General features: G+C 40.5%; 1 protein-coding gene across 1 annotated transcript in view; it reads left to right on the forward strand.

Annotated features, from left to right (window-relative positions):
- The window catches only part of LAMA3 (laminin subunit alpha 3), a 184312-nt gene that overhangs the window by 145613 nt on the left and 22464 nt on the right, over positions 1-16235 (forward strand). The window contains exons 55-66 of the mRNA XM_063131300.1: positions 831-930; positions 2971-3087; positions 3400-3579; positions 4475-4617; positions 5288-5467; positions 6578-6729; positions 6836-6998; positions 8346-8479; positions 10568-10715; positions 12624-12743; positions 14498-14619; positions 15754-15874. Of these exons, the coding sequence (XP_062987370.1) occupies positions 831-930; positions 2971-3087; positions 3400-3579; positions 4475-4617; positions 5288-5467; positions 6578-6729; positions 6836-6998; positions 8346-8479; positions 10568-10715; positions 12624-12743; positions 14498-14619; positions 15754-15874 (1680 nt within the window). The remainder of the gene's footprint in view (positions 1-830; positions 931-2970; positions 3088-3399; positions 3580-4474; positions 4618-5287; positions 5468-6577; positions 6730-6835; positions 6999-8345; positions 8480-10567; positions 10716-12623; positions 12744-14497; positions 14620-15753; positions 15875-16235) is intronic.

A 16235-nucleotide genomic window follows, 5' to 3' on the forward strand; every position in this document is an offset into this window, starting at 1 on the left:
TTCTTTTACAGTTAAACACCTATCTCTTCTATTTTTAATAGCTTGGTCAGGGTGGACAGAAGATAGATCAGGATCTACTGGTAGATCTCTTAAGTGATTTTCAGTAGAGTACTCTTGTTCGACAGTAGCAACAACACCAAAAAAGGCTTCCTCCAGCCCCTCTTCTAAATTAGGCTGCTAATATGAAGAAAGCTTATAGCGAAACCAGGAGTGTATTTTTGTGTGACAGGACTGTGACCTCAGTTCTGAGACTGAAACCAATTTCTGCTGGGCTAACTGCTCAGGGCCAACGGAGTGGAGCTAAGCAAGCTAGCTTTTCCTACCCTCCTGAAAGCATATGGGCCCCTGATTTGCATCTGGAACATAGTGCTCTGGGATGGGTTTTTAAAACTTCCCCCATCTGTTTTTTTAAAACAAAATTCTGCCACCCCTGCAAGTCGGAAGGGGAGTTAAAAGAAAAGTCTCCATTGGAGTCAGTCGAGGCTTTATTCTTCCCCCACCTCCGGCCTTGCAGGGTGTGGATTTTCTGCCATAAAAACATTGGGCCCGCATGTGCTTACAGGAGAGTAGGAAACACTAGCATGCATAGCTCCACTATGTTTAGTTTGCCCCTCATAAGCACCCTTGTTCCTTCATTCTAAGAGTGTGTTGCCCTCAACCACCGCCCCCTCCAGTTGGTGTTGATGGTTGTTGTTTTTTAGTGAAAAGCAAAGTTGATCCCACAACCATGAAGTCTGCCCACCACTGGCTTGGATTATGAATTTAAAATCCTTTTCTTGTATTCTACCAGCTTGATATGAACAACTTACATGTCAATGCTTCATTTTCAGACAATGGAAAGAAAAGATCTAGCTGGAAAGGCCAAGAGACTGAAGACCAGCAGTGGTGATCTGTTAAATCAAGCACAGGCAGCACAAAATACATTGCAAGGTATCTTGAAAACCAAATAAGTCACATGAAGGTTGAAAAAAGCTTAGCAAGGTTTTAATACTGCTGTTCCAGAATTTTCCTCATTAAGAGATGATTCACACAGCCTTTACCACTGCCCCAATTTCATTCTGAAAATGTTTAGTCTGAAACTGGCAGTTTTCACATGAGCCAATAACAAACTTACTACATCAGATTATTTTTTTTAAAAAAAGTAATGCTTGGATCCAAAGGGGTTTTCCTTTGAAATATTCAGATATTGGGTGACTCTTAGGGGCTGCACTCATGGTGCCGGGTTTCTACTGTGTTTAGGGAAACCCCATGGCAGCTAATCCTGACACAGAGGGAGGGCATCGTCTTTTGGCTTGCCACCCCCCTACGCTCTGCCAGGGCAGATGGTGACCAATCAGGGGTTGCCATTCACGTGGGGACATCTCCGCCACGACACTGGAGCAAGGTTCAAAAGTGTATGCACTGTTCTCGCCTCACTCCAGCAATGAAGTCCCTGAGTTTTTAAAATCGCAGCTTTGCAGGAAAGCCCTGTGATGGCTGTGAGGTGGCTGCTGCATCGTATAACTGGCATAGCACCACTGCGCAGCGACTGCAGGGGTTTCAAAGCGTCTACGCAGCGCCTCAGAGAAACGTCTCTCTCTACACAAATCTTGAGCTGCTTAAATCTCTGTGTGAGGTCTTTACAACCTTAGGAATCACCACATGAATCAACTAAGAGCCTTTCAATGCAGGACCAGGCAACTGTAGATTTTTATTTATTTATTTATGCATTCAAGTTGTCTTATAAGAAAAAGAAACTTATACAAAAAGTATTGAGAGAGAGAGAGGTCAGAGTTGTGTGGCCAAATATACTTTCAGCCCCCCAGAATATTAAATGGGGAATAGAAAGCTCCTGTGAATGCAAGAGTGGGCCTGTCATGATTTAAACCAGAGTTGGGGGGAATTTATTTCTGTCAGGAGCTAATCAGGGCTAATCTGTCAGTTCTCTTTCTGTCACCCCGTTCCCCCACCCCAGTTTTTTTTCTCTGTGCTGCTGGCATGAATGTAGGCCAAGAGCTGCAAGTTTCCCAGACTTGATTTAACCCATGCAGTGTCAGTCTGACCATAGGGCATGTGGCACCCTTATCACAAGTGATGTTTGAACCTGACTTCCCAGAACCAAGGCACAGGTCACAGTGAAAACTTTTATTGGAGTAATTCCAGTAATTAGCTATAAGCCTTTATAGTCCCAATAAAGATTCACAGTTAATAGAATGCCATTCCTCAACAAGGAATGTTATGAACATCATAACAAAAGATCCAAACAGCCCGGTGTTCAGCTGTCCTGTTCCAATGGAAGACGTTCCTGGTTGAGAAGCAGGGACCTCTGTCAAAATCAGGTCCACCAGCTATGGAAGACAGGCTGTATTAGCGTCCTACGTCTCACCACCTCCCAGCTTGAAAGCCAGTGGGAGGCCTAGTAGAACTGAGTTCTCAGGCGTCTGGCTTCCCCTGGCTGGGCCTGACTCTACAGTATCCTCATCTGATTCAGAATTGGTGTCACAGGCTATAGCTCCCTCTGGAGTGGGTTAAGGTCTCATAGGTGCTGGCCATCACAGGGCAATATTCATTTTATTTTATTTATTTAAAATATGTCTGGGCCACCTTTCAGAGCAATATGGAACAACATTCAAAATATCCCTGTCCCTCCTTAGTCTGCAGTTAGCTACTTTTATGTAGCTAGTCAAACTAGTTTGGAGATTTCTTGGAAGCTTATTTCTTGCCAAACTCTTATTCTCTGGTTGCAGAATATTGGATTTGTAATGCAGAATTCTAGGTTTCCTGAGGATACCCAATGCTCATCAAAATCAAATGTAAATGCAGCCAAATTTATATGATGGGATTACATTAGGATTGTATTTGGCTGGGATAGAGACACTATTTGTTGTCCTGGCGAAATAAAACCTAGAGAACAGAGTAGAGCTGCTTCACCAGAAATGAGTACAATCCATAATTACCAGGATGTTTCACACAAGGTTGATTAACTTACAGAAATCAGTCCAACTCTTGATGTTATAAAGAGCAGACTTCAGGATGCGGAGAGGAAGAAAAATGTGATACAGGGAGATCTTACATCTTTCCAAAATGGCCTCCAGGGGATAAACAGAGGTATGTAATTTGATGTGGAGTTCTGTTACTGTGTGTTTTGTTGTATTTATTATTATGCCTGGTAAATTAAAAAAATAGCTCTACTCAGGTCTACACCTTCAGGTGAAGGGGAAGAAAAAACGTGTGGTTATGCCCAAATCACTTGCTCTCTTAAACTTATATATCGGCTGTGGGGCGGTATATAAACATAATAAATAAAATAAATAAAACTAGTGTAGATCCTAAGCCACAACAGAAGAGTTACTCTTTTGATCCCACTTTAAAAGAAAGATCAATGATATGACTCTTTGTACATATTTGTCTCCCTGCTAGGTGATATAGACAACATGATCACAAGTGCAAATAACATGGTCAGAAATGCCAATGAGATTACTGCTAATGTACTAGATGAGCTGGATCCAATTAAAGCAGATGTTGAAAACATAAAGGGTTCCTATGGAGCCACACAGAGTGCTGACTTCAACAGAGCTTTGAAAGATGCAAACAATACAGGTAGGCAGTTTGTTTGCTTTGTGGACTTCTTCCAGCCTTTTGAGATGAATATTAGCATTTTCTTCCTCTGATGCCTTTTATATAAGAGAGAACTGAGTGGTGTTGCTGTTGTTGAAAGTTCATACTATGCCCATTATGTACAGGTTTCAGCCCTATATTGAATTCCTCCTTCCCTTCATGTCAAGTCTGTTGTCACATGTATTTCTCTGCCCTTCCCAGCAGTAGCCAGTGTAAGTTGAACTTGACATGTCACTTCCTGTGTCAACCCTATGTTCTTTATACAATGTAGTTCCACACTCCATTCCATCTCTGCTTTGTAACACAATAGATTTGTCACAATAATTAGACATACAACTCAATCCTAAGCAAATTTACTCAGAAGTAATCCCCATGGAATCCAGTGGGGCTTAAAAACATAGGAAGCTGCCTTATACTGAGTCAGACCATTGGTCCATTTAGTTCAATATTGTTTACAATGACTACTCTCAAATATGTGTGCTTAGATTTGTGGTCTTAGCTGTATCTTGTCTTGCTTGGTCCAGTAGGAAGAGGCCTTTGGCAAGCTTTGGTGAATGATTGTTTCCTCTCTCTGTTCCTCACTAGTAACTAAACTCTTTCTAATAACTAAAAGTAAAGCAAGATGATGATGATGATGATAATAGAGGAGAAAAGCATTTAGTTGAAAAGAAATAAGGAACTCTATTCTCTGTGTTATCATGCATCAAAGTAAAACTATTTATTTCAGGGATAAAGTCTTGGTTTCAGCCCAAGTAAGAACTGAGTGTGCACCAAATGAATTCTAGCAATTAAATGTGCAGAAAATGTGATGTATCTTTGACATTTTGATCAACAATGCTACCACATTTCTCCTCCCTTTTAAAAATCCTACCAACAGTCAAGAACTTAACAAACATCCTCCCGGATCTGTTTAACAAGATTACAAGCATCAACCAACAACTTACGCCAATAGGCAACATATCTGATAATATAAACCGCATTAGAGAGCTCATCCAGCAAGCTAGAGATGCTGCAAACAAGGTGTGTGGCAGAAACTTTCAATGCTTCTTCCTTCCTCTTTTGTCATCTGTTATCACATATTCACCCAAGGATGTTGCTCCATCCCTTCACCAAAGTATTCCGTTATTAATATCCACGTGTATTTAGTGAAACCTTTGAATAAGGAATAATGTATACCCAGGACCTGCCTGGATAGCAGGTTTATCTAGGGCAGGTTTAATGCTGAAAAACTAAACTGGACGTCTGAGGAAAGCTGCTGCAAAAATGGGAATCAGCTAGAATGCAGGGTTCTCTGCAATTCACATTTCTTTGCACTGTACTGCCTATGTAGATCCTGCTAATCCATAGTCGGTTGTTTTGGATCAACCCAGATAATCTTGGGGAGAAGAGGCTTTTGGGCAAGCTGAAAGTATTAGCTGTTACAAAGAAACCTTTTTTATCATGTACAAACAATACACAGGGAAGCTTGAACTTAACAGTGTTGTGTCAGTTCCCAGAGAAAAAGCTCATGTGAATCTATGCTTAGAAAGCAGGCGTGATTTTTCAAAATGCAAAATGGCCACAGAGAAAGAGGGTCCTGGGTTTACCTTCTAATGTTGCTCACTATGTTCAAGTCTTGTATTGTTGCATTGCTGTTTTGAGACTTATTATGAGTTTGCAATTGATGATATTCGTTTTTTATTCTAAATAGGTTGTTATTCCCATGAGGTTCAATGGAAGTTCTGGGGTTGAGGTTCGGCCTCCTGACATCCTTGATGATCTGAAGGGCTATACCTCCCTTTCTCTGTTTCTTCAAAGACCTCTCTCAAGGTTGGATAGCCCACGACGACAGACGTCAAACATGTTCGTTATGTACCTGGGTAACAAAGATGTAGGTATTCCTTTGTTGACATCATTATTTGTATTATTATTTCTTACTAGCAATCTAAACTAGATTTGAACTGCTTGGAATACAGCAAAACCTTCAAGCAAACTTATAAAGCCATCAGTGCTGGACATATTGTAGCTGCCCTGCCTGCCTGAGTGAAGCTTATTTTGCTTATTTTACATTCTAAGCACCAAGCTTTTGGATTTTCTTTTATGTAAGGTACACATGTATCTTTCAGTTCGATATACCCGTTTATACATGGGAATGAGAATTAGTGTATCTTCTTCTTTGGAAGAGCTGCCATACTGTTTAAATTTGGTAAATTAGGGATGTCAAGCGATGAAAATAATTTTAGTTGGTTTTGATTATATCTCAGTGATATTACAGATTTTGTATCCCTTCTTCTTTACCATCATGTATTTTTATTACGTCTGTGTACTTATATGTTGTAATGGTGGTCTGTTGACTGTAAATAAAGATTGATATCTTAGTGCTGTGATAGTTCCGCCACTTAGAATGGCGCTGTCTAATATCAGCTGAAACTGGGATAGCAATTCCATCTTTAAACAGGCATATGCATTCCGTATTGACAGCTAGTTTAATTTTGGATGGCAAAAGTGAACTGGCATGAAATGACATTTGTTGATGCCAACGTCTTGAAACAAAGGCATGGCTATGCTATAGGATTAAAATAGTTTAGCTATCATATCTACTGCCCAAGGAATCATGGAAACTAGGTATGGGGGGGGGGGGGGCTAGGACTTTCTAACAGAGGATTATCAGAAGGCTCAAAACTATAATTCCCACAATTCCTTGAAGGAGTTGTGCCAGCTAAGCTGACCCAAAAGGTGGTTTAAGCTTCTAAGGTAAAATTAGAATTGATGTCAATGGCAATGAATGCCCCTGAATCAAATGCCTCCCTTTGGGAGAATTTTTCGTTGGATCCACAACGCAGTGGGGGAAAGATTGTACAAACAAGCCATTCCCTTTGTGCTGTGGGGCTAATCTTGATTGCCTCCCCATTGGCTGCTTTTTTTAAAAAAAAGGAATAATAAGGGAAATGTAAAATGTGAAGAAACTCTCTTAATTATTATCTTAAATGTTCATGTTTAGAGTTCCAAGGACTACATAGGCATGGCTGTTCAGGAAGGACGGCTTATTTGCGCTTATAGGCTAGGAGGCAATGAAGCTGTAGTAGAAGTCCCTGAACAAGTGAATGAGAGTGAGCACAAGGAAGCAACTTTGGATTATGTGAAGTTTGAGAGGTATGGAACTCTACAATAAAGCCTTTCCCAATCTTCATGAACTCATATTCCAGGAAATTTCACTTCTTTGTGTGCTTTCCCCCTTTTTCTTTTCCTTCTCTTTTAGAATTTATCAGTATGCAAATCTGAATTACATTAAAGGTGCGACCTCCAGTTTGCCATCAAGTCTAGGACCTTTTGAGTACAGCAGTGGGAATAGTTACAATCTTCTCAACCTGGATCCTGAAGATGTGGTCTTCTATGTTGGAGGATACCCACCGGACTTTAAAGTACTGTGTTTCTAATTTATGGAAATGTTATCATGAGATCTTTCTTTGTGTAAACCAATGGGTGATACTCCTAATAATTTTATCATTTTATAGTTGCTTCATATAAAGTAACTTGGCAATAATATCCTAGAGTTGAAGTCATGATGGGGTATACCTTGGACTTTTTCAAAAAATCCAAATTCAAAACATGCCAAGGGTTGTCCACATTTTGCACTAGGAAGCAGTATTTTGTAATCTGAACAAATATATTTTACATGATTTGTTCTGTTTCTGCTGGCTGCAGAGAGGTTCAGGAGATATATAGAACTGTCAGACCTTCTTCCAAGACTTGTAGAAGTTCTGGTCAAGGTTCCCTCAGATTTCTGATTTGTTGTTATTGTTGTTAGGCAGTAACCTATTGTGCCTGTAAATCAACAGGACCAACTGTTAGCACAATAGGGAGTTAGCGCTTCTTAAAACAACTGGAAACAGGCATTTTGCTTCATTTCCAGAACAGGGTGAAGGTCAGCGGAGCTCACAGAATGGAGATCTGCTGACTTGTTCTGATCCAGAAATGAGAACTTCCACTAATTTCCAGGATTATTTTAAGGAGTCCTAAATCCCCGTTGCACAAGCAGTCAATCCACTGGTGCAAAACAATTGTGGGAGCACAGAGGCCCTGTTGAATACTGCCTATCATCATCACCATCATCATCATCCATTTTTATTCCATGCTTTATCCAAGATGCTAAGGCCTGTAAGCACCAGTCTCCCCCCCACACCGAACTCCAATTTTATCCTTGCAGCATCACTGTGAGGTAGATTAGGCTGAGCATGAGCGCATGGCCCATGGTCACCTAGTGAGCTTCATGGAATCTGTTTCACATATGGAGCGGTACACAAATTAGGAGTATAAATAAATAATGGCTGAGTAGGGGTTGAGCCAGGGTCTCTCTAGTCAAAAGCTCTTAACCAGGAGTAGAGAACATGATGCCCTGCTATTTGTTTTGGACTACCATTCCCATAAGCCCCAGCTAGAAAGGTGAATGGTAAGGATTATGGGAGTTGTAGTGCAAAACATCTGAAGGGCACCTGATTGCCTACCCCTGCTCTTATGCAATTACACCATATACTCAGCAAGTCAATGCACCCAAATTTTCAAACTTACCTTTGCAACCATATGGGCTAGAACCTTGCATTTTTCTTCTTATAATTAAAAGATGTGATTCTCAGGATGTAGAATTCTGAATCTGATTGTAATGGCTGTGCCTTTGCAATGCAATAATAGAAATTCAGTGTACGCACAGACCTGATTGCAGAACCTTGCAGCAGTCACAGCTTTACAATTTCTGTGTTTTATTCTTACAGCCTCCCAGTACGATCGACTACCCTCATTATGAAGGCTGCATTGAATTAGACAGCTTAAATGAGAGAGTTATCAGTTTGTACAATTTTAAGAGGACTTTTAATCTCAACACTACTGAAGTTCAACCATGCAGAAGGTAAAAAAAATGTTACCAGATGGTATATGTTGTAAATAAATGTACATTTGGAGCTTTATAATACATACATCCTGTTTACTGAAGACCAGATCTATACCAAGCAGGATATAACACTTTGAAAACTGTTTGAAAACAGTATATGTAATGTCTCCTGGGCCCGAACAGTTGTCAAAACCGTAATAAACAGTTATAAAGCAGTAGTGTAGATCCTGCCACAGTCAAGACATGATCAGCTTTCAAAAACCTCAGAGCACTGTTTTCTATAATACAGTAGTGACATCTTCAGGCAATGGAATTGATGAAAGGATCCAGAATATGTCTGAATCACAAGTTGATATGAGTTCAGCAAGCCTTAAAAATTAGATGTGCTGAACTGTTAGCCCCATGATCCAAGTCCTGTTTAGATCTTCAGAAGCCCATAGAGACATTGACCCTGTTCAGACACTAAGCCACTGTAGTTAAGCATTTTGAGCTAAACATTATGGCTTAGCATATCGTGTGAACCATGATGGCTACATAACCAAGGTTTAAACACACTCACTAACCACTTGCTGCAAAAGGGTTCTTGGCCTAATCATGGTTTAGCATGTTGTCTGAACAGGTGCAGACATTCTACATATCTGTCCCCGATATATAGTAAAAACGTCCTTTCCACTTAGCGGGAAATGTCCTTTCCACTCATGAATGAGAGTGAGAGTGCTCACCCCAGGAAAGGTCATCTGAATGAGCTCACCAAAATTATGCAAGACAATCACCTCTGTGGTGATGAAAAGTGCTTATGTGTAGCCACCATGAGTGACACTTGACAAAAATTCACAACCCTACATCAGGCATGAGAAACCTCTGATCCATGGAACACATATGACCCATAAGATTTCCCCATCTGGCCTGCCAGTTTCTTCTCCTTCATGCAAAAGTTCTTATCTCTGATCAGCTGCTGATTGGAGCAGTCACATGCTTGCTCCCATCACAGACCTAAGTGTCACATTCAGGGCTGATGCCAGACTCTAGTTGGCTATGGAGATAGCATCCCCCCACACACACACACACTGCCAAAACCATCCGCCTACCTGCCTGCTTGCTGAAGCTGCCTGTACACCCAGTGGGGGCTCCTCTTTTCCTCCTCCAGCTGGGCCAGCCCCACTGGCAAAGCTCTTCAGCACCTGGCTTGCAGAGCAGAGGGTGCAGTTTTTAAAGGCTTTTTTTTTAAAAAAAGTGTCCCAGTAATTTGTACCAACCAAATATTGCCTTTGGTGGGGACTCAACCAATGAGGTCCCAGCAGCAATGTAAAGACCATCCAGTGCATTCATTAGTTGTGTCCCTCTTAAAGACAGAACCTGATTGGTTCAGTTAGCTGTCATTCAGAAGGCTCCTTCAGACGGGGGGGGGGGGGGATTGTGTCTCCTTAATGTGGTTCTGTTTCCTGCGTCTCTTCTGCATTTGCAATGACCTGAAATTATACAAAGAAGAGGGCAGTGACCATGTGACCCATACAGTTTAATGGGAACAGCGCCCTCTAGTGGGCATTTGTTGGTCACTAGAGGCCGCTGCACACTTCGCTTGCACATGGCAGGAAATCCCAACAAATACTGAACTTATTTCAGAAGAGTCGGGTTTTCTGTGGCTTAATTTATAATGCTAAAACTGGGAAATGGAGCGGGAGATGCACAGGAGGCTGACAGCGTTGCACCATGTACATTGATGGTGCTATATAAATAAATAAATAAATAAATAATAATAATAATAATAATGTAAGTTTAAAAAATAATAATGGGGGTGTCATGGGGCCAGCAGGCGTGGCCATGGCAGTTCCTTTCACCAGTTAGGCCAACTGGAAGGGTGAAGAAGAGAATGGCAACAGTTGCAGCAAGCTCAGGGGTAGATGGGCCCTTCTGAGTCTTACCATTTTTTAAAAAAGCTGGTAAGAATTATTCTTGTTTTTAATACAGGTTTCCCTTTTATTGTCTCAAATTGGAAAATAGTTTTCATTTTGTCATGAATGTTTTGTTTGTTTAAAACATTTCTTGATATATTGAGAATACCCATAGGATGGCAGTAATTCTTATTTACACATTTTCTTATTGCAGATATAAAGAACAGTCTAATAAAATCTATTTTGAAGGCATAGGTTATGCACAGGTTAATATTTCTTCACCAAATAAACCTATTTTAACGTATGAACAATACATTCAGACCACTACAGATGAAGGCTTGGTGTTTTTTGCAGAAGACCAGGTAACTTGAGCAATTCTGTTCATGTCAATATCTGTTGGGGAAGTGAAATGAAGAAAATACTGTGAGATTCATGCAAACAATATTTTGAGATATTTCAGCTAAGAGCTTCAGCTATTTATTTGAACTAAGGGCTTTGGCAATTGGGCAATGTAGAAATGTAATAAATAAATAAATAAACATCAACATTTATTGCAACTGAACAACAATCAGAATTAGTAGCAAACCAGCTTGACTCACACAGACCATCTGTGCACTAGTACTTTATCGTACTTTACTGGCTTTTCCGCAGGTGTCCAGAAAAGCTGAACATGAGGCCGACTGGGAGTCCATTGGACTCCCCCCCCCCCCAGCTGCTCCCTCTGTTCCCTCCCAGCCACTGCCTGTCGACCTATGGGACTTACTTCAGGGCTGTGGGTGTGCTGGAAAGCCACCCAGTCTCCTCTCTGGGCTCCTCCCACTCCCAGCCACTCTCCCCCTGCTCCCTCCCAGCCGCTCCCCCATGCTCCCAGCTGTGTTTATATATCCAAAGTTCTTCTCATAGCTCGAAACCTCCAGAGTGTCGTATTTCAGAACCTTCGTGCCATGCATCGCCTTAGCATTTTGTATGTAGAGGTGAATACATTTTATTTGTCTATGGCACAAAGGCCCTTACAACCACAAAAATAAAACAAGGAGTCTTCTGTATAACAACCTAAATTCTTACAATCTCAGAGGGAGATAATTCATATATAAAGAACCAAACTGAGATTTATACTGGTGAAAAAAAGATACAGACCCTAGTAGCAATGATAACAGAAAATTATTGCAGGGGGTCCCCCCAATATATGCCTGACTTCTTTAGAAAATTTTGGTGGATTTTTTGAGCTGCTGCAGCAAACATTACAACCTTGATTGTAATCGCTTTACTATAGTCTGCTAACCGATCACAGATAATATCAGCAATAGGCCAACCCACTCTTGCTCTCAGAAGATCTCCCAGAAAATGATCCCTAAGATCTTTAAACAAGGAGCAGCGTAACCAGTAATGTACTATGTCTTCCACCTCCCCTGGCACCACAAATACATGTCCGCTGAGCATAGGGAACCCCTGCAGATAAGCTGAAGGCATTGTTTGGAAATGGAGGGCAGTAGAGGCCTTTCTGAGAGCAAGGAAAGTCAGGTCTTGAAAATACTGTGGTAAGTATTGTTCTCTCTTAACATGGCTAAGCTTATATAGAGAGATATTAAAAGAGCACATACGGTTTTTACATCTCTTAAGATATAGGCCTGATTCTCAGGTAATGACACCCCCTCTGTTGCTTAAACCATGGGTTGTCAGGGCCTCAAGCAAGGACACAAGCCCTGTGACTCCCGCATGCTTACCACTACTGTTTTGAATCATCTTTATGAACAACCCAGGAATGCTCCATTCCTGGGTTGTTTCATGTGACATGTATACCTGTGTTGTTGGGCCTCAACATCCTAGAGTTCTAGGTTCAAATGTCACATCAAATATTGGGGTCTTCCTGTTTTGTTGATTAAAACTAAAAGCCAAAGTGACAAGTGTGCAGGAGGCAGTGCACTCATTCCCTTGCTCGTGGCCCCACCAATTCATGGGTTAAACAAGGAGAAACCTGGGGAAAGGAACTGGGCACCTGATTCACAGAGCAGAAATATGCTGTAGTTTCTTCCTCTGTAAAGGAGGGAGATAGAAGAGGAAGACTGAGCTATCCAGAATCGCCTTATGGGATACTTAGATGATGATGTTCCATATTGGCTTCATGTGTGCCGTGAGGACTGGGAACACTCATTTTATTTCAAATATTAAAGCAGAAATTCTCACGATTGATCCACAGAGTATGGATAAATATGTGTAATTCCAAGGAGTGCCTCTAATATATTACCTTAGAAATCCTTTGTGAATTGCAGGACAAGTTCATCAGTTTGAGGATTGAAAAGGGCCATTTAGTATTCAGATACAAAGTTGATATGCAGCCTCCACAAGAAATAAAAAGCGAAGCAGTCATAAACGATGGAAAGGATCAACGAGTAAGTCTCTCTCTTGTTTTCTTCAAAGAACCCTCAATAATGTATTATTTGTAACAGGAAACTTGCACACATTCACATCTTTTGCAAAAGTAAAAATGTCTTACTTCATAGAAGTACATTTTGTTACCCTTATCTAGATGTATGGAAATTATTTTAAAACCCAATGGAACAACTGTTCAGATAATCATTTCTGAAACATCCTTTGTTTTAAATACAAATCTGTGAGACCAATGCCCCACTCCCAAATGCATGTGTCTGTATAGCTGCATTGAGATGTTCAGCATGAAGGCGCAAGCATGTAGGGAACTGGGAATGTGTGCACCACCCCTGTCCATGTCCCAGTATGTGTCAACCCCACTCATCCCCTCCCAAACTTCTCATGTTTAGCACAAAGATCAGAAGGAAATTCTGAATATGTTCAGCTGAGCATACTTAGAAGCGCCTCTGATAATGCAAGCTTCCTATTCGTGCGAATGCTTCTTAGCCTCTTCAGTTTTAGAGACCCCCTTTAGACCTTTACTCTGAATGAACAAAGGTCAGGAGTGGAAGGGATAGAGTCTGCATGCATGGGGACATTGAGAGCGAGGCCAGTGCTGGTCCCTCTGGCCCTCTGTACACTTTGTGTCCACACAAGTTCAGGTTGAAAGCCTGAATAGAGCCTTATGCACTTCCAAGCAATTGGCATAATAGAGAGCCCCTTGTGTGCAGGGGTTTCACATTTGCTTCTGTATGAAGGAAATGCTCTTCAAGTCACTTCTTGAAAGCACAAGGAAGAAATGCATTGGGTGTTGTGGGCATTTTTAGTGGTACATATGGAGGTTTTTCTCCTCATAGAAGATAAATGGAAACCACTGTGTATGCAGGCTTCACACATACACAGAAACTCTGGATCATAAATGTAATTAATTTTTGTGAACCGTCCAGGGAGCTTCAGCTATTGGGTATAATGATATAAAAATGCCAAAATAATATATATATCGTAAGCAAACGCCAGCAAATCTGTGCCCCTTTTGTTAAACTTGTAATGTTTCGCAAGGCCTTCTTGGGTTTTATCTTGCTGTGTTTCTATTATTTCCTGGTAGGCAGAATTATACATTACTATTGTTATTATTCTTGAACTTGTATTTCCCCACCATCACAACCAAATACTGATGTTTCATTGTTTGAATTAATTGCTAGCCATTTTGAAAAGCCAATGGTTCAAAAGGGACATATAACTGGAAATAATGAACAAATTTAGTATTGGTGTGTAATGGTACAAAATGAATGTAGTTGGTTGTTTTTATGCTCTTCATGGTTTTAATTTTTGTGAAGCGCCCAGAGAGCTTCGGCTATTGGGCGGTATAAAAATGTAATAAATAAATAAATGTTAAAAATATCATGAAAAGAATGGAAAAAAGTAGATGAAGGCTCTTGGCTTAAACTCAAGAAATAAGTAAACAAATGTAATAAACCTGTTCCACAGTGGCCAGGTGTTTTTTTCTTTTTTACTTCTTCAAACTAATATAGGACATGCAGGGGCGATCTAGCCTTTTCCTCCCCTGCTGCGTCCCTGAGGCAAATCCTTCCTCTGGGTTGGTATTTGTTTAAAGGGAGCTCCTCCACTGAGGTGTCAATTGGCATGAGTGAAAGGAAGAACCAAGCATCTTCCCCGCTGCCCACTATTTTATTTTATTTTTTACTATGCACTGTGCTCAATTCATGCACATTTCTCTTAGGCAAGTTTTAAAATCTGATCATTTCATTCATTTCAGGTTCTTTTACGCATTACTCCTGATGCCTATACTCTGGGTGCATTTAAAATAAAAGCAACTGCAAAGACTTTTCCCTTCAATTTATATTACTTGGGTGGAATTCCAGGCTCCATAAGAGAACGGTGAGTGACAACAGTCTTGAGGACAGGAACTAATTTCTAGTGTAGAGCTTTATGGGTAGTGTTCAGGCCCTCACAATCTGTGGCCCAGAATGCAGTCACTACCTCTGTGTCTCCTGTGCTTAATGGCTGCTATGGACGTTGTGAATCATCTTGAAGGCTACAATACCGGTGGTTGGCTGCATTTGGCTTGGTAGATCATGTGCAGACCTGATGTAAATTAACACAAAAGCAGAAGGTCAAATTGGATGACCATTTCCTAGGCCCAAGCTATAATGGAGGGCGGCTTCTCATTAAAATTTTGCCCCCCAGAAAAATGATTCAATTGATCTTTCATGGAACTATAATCAAGGAGGAACATCTTCATCTTTACGGTGGCAACTGCATAATCCTTCTCCGTTTGTTGGCAAGCACTTTGGCATGAGAGCATTGCAATTTTGGAGCAAACTACACTTTCTTCTTTTAGGGATACACAACATGGCATTGAATTGTTGCTGCGGTTACTGCCTAATTGATTTTTTAAAATAATAATAATAATAATAATAATAATAATAATAATAATAATAATAATAATAATACATTATTTATTTATTTGTTGCTGTTTGTAAGCTGCCCTGGGAATGCTGATTGATATTGAAAGGCTGGATATAAATTTTAGGAAATAAATAAATTAATCTCCCCAAATGGCAGCTTTCTCAACAAATTCCCCCCAAACTGACCCCCCCCCAAAACTAGTGCAACTTTGTCCCTTCTTGCCTTGAAAATCTATTTCAAAAATAATTATGAGATTTTTGCATTACCGGATGGATACAAAGATATGGATCTAGGCAGCTTTACCCATTCAGGATGAAGACTGTTTGCTGAGGGTACAAACCTGCCTTCTCCCAATGGAGGACAGGGGACAGAGTATGCAACACTCCAGACCATAGCACAGCAAACCAAGGCCGTCTGCCTCATGCATCAAGGCATCCAGGGGTGTGAACACGACACCCTTTAGCATCACTTTTTGAATTGCCAGAAAGTTAAATAAGATAATGGGAAACAATTTGTTCAATCTCCTCCACCCAAAAGGCAATAGGAATAGATAATTGCAACTTTAAAAACTGTGTCTGTTGTTGTTTTTATTTTTGGAAATAGCTTTAATATATCCACACCTCCATTTCGTGGATGCATGATGAGTGTGAAAACCTCCTTTGAGGCTTCCCCTACCTTCTCTGAGACTCTTGGTGTCAGCAGAAAATGTCCTGATGATTGGAAGGTAATTTGTATATCACAGATCCTTTGTTACTGGCTATTAATCCATAGTGTTCAAGGTTATTTAATTGTAATTGCTTTTCATTCACAATAGACATGTTTAAGAAGGGGGGAAAACCTTGGCAAACTGAGGACTTACAGATCTTCTCTGCAATGGGATTTTTTTATTTTTTCTCCCCCCCCCTTTTTAAATATTTTATTTTGGTTATAACAGAAAATAGAAAAGTACTCTAACAATTGATGGTTAATCAGCTGTTACAGAGAACTTGGTTAATACTACTTTAGGGGGAAAGAAAAGACGAAAGAAAGAAAAGAAACTAATAAGTGTGCTGTGTGATCTTCATTTGTTGTTATAATGTCCAAAT

This window comes from Elgaria multicarinata, chromosome 7 (genome assembly GCF_023053635.1).
Source record: "Elgaria multicarinata webbii isolate HBS135686 ecotype San Diego chromosome 7, rElgMul1.1.pri, whole genome shotgun sequence".
NCBI classification, from domain to species: Eukaryota; Metazoa; Chordata; class Lepidosauria; order Squamata; family Anguidae; genus Elgaria; species Elgaria multicarinata.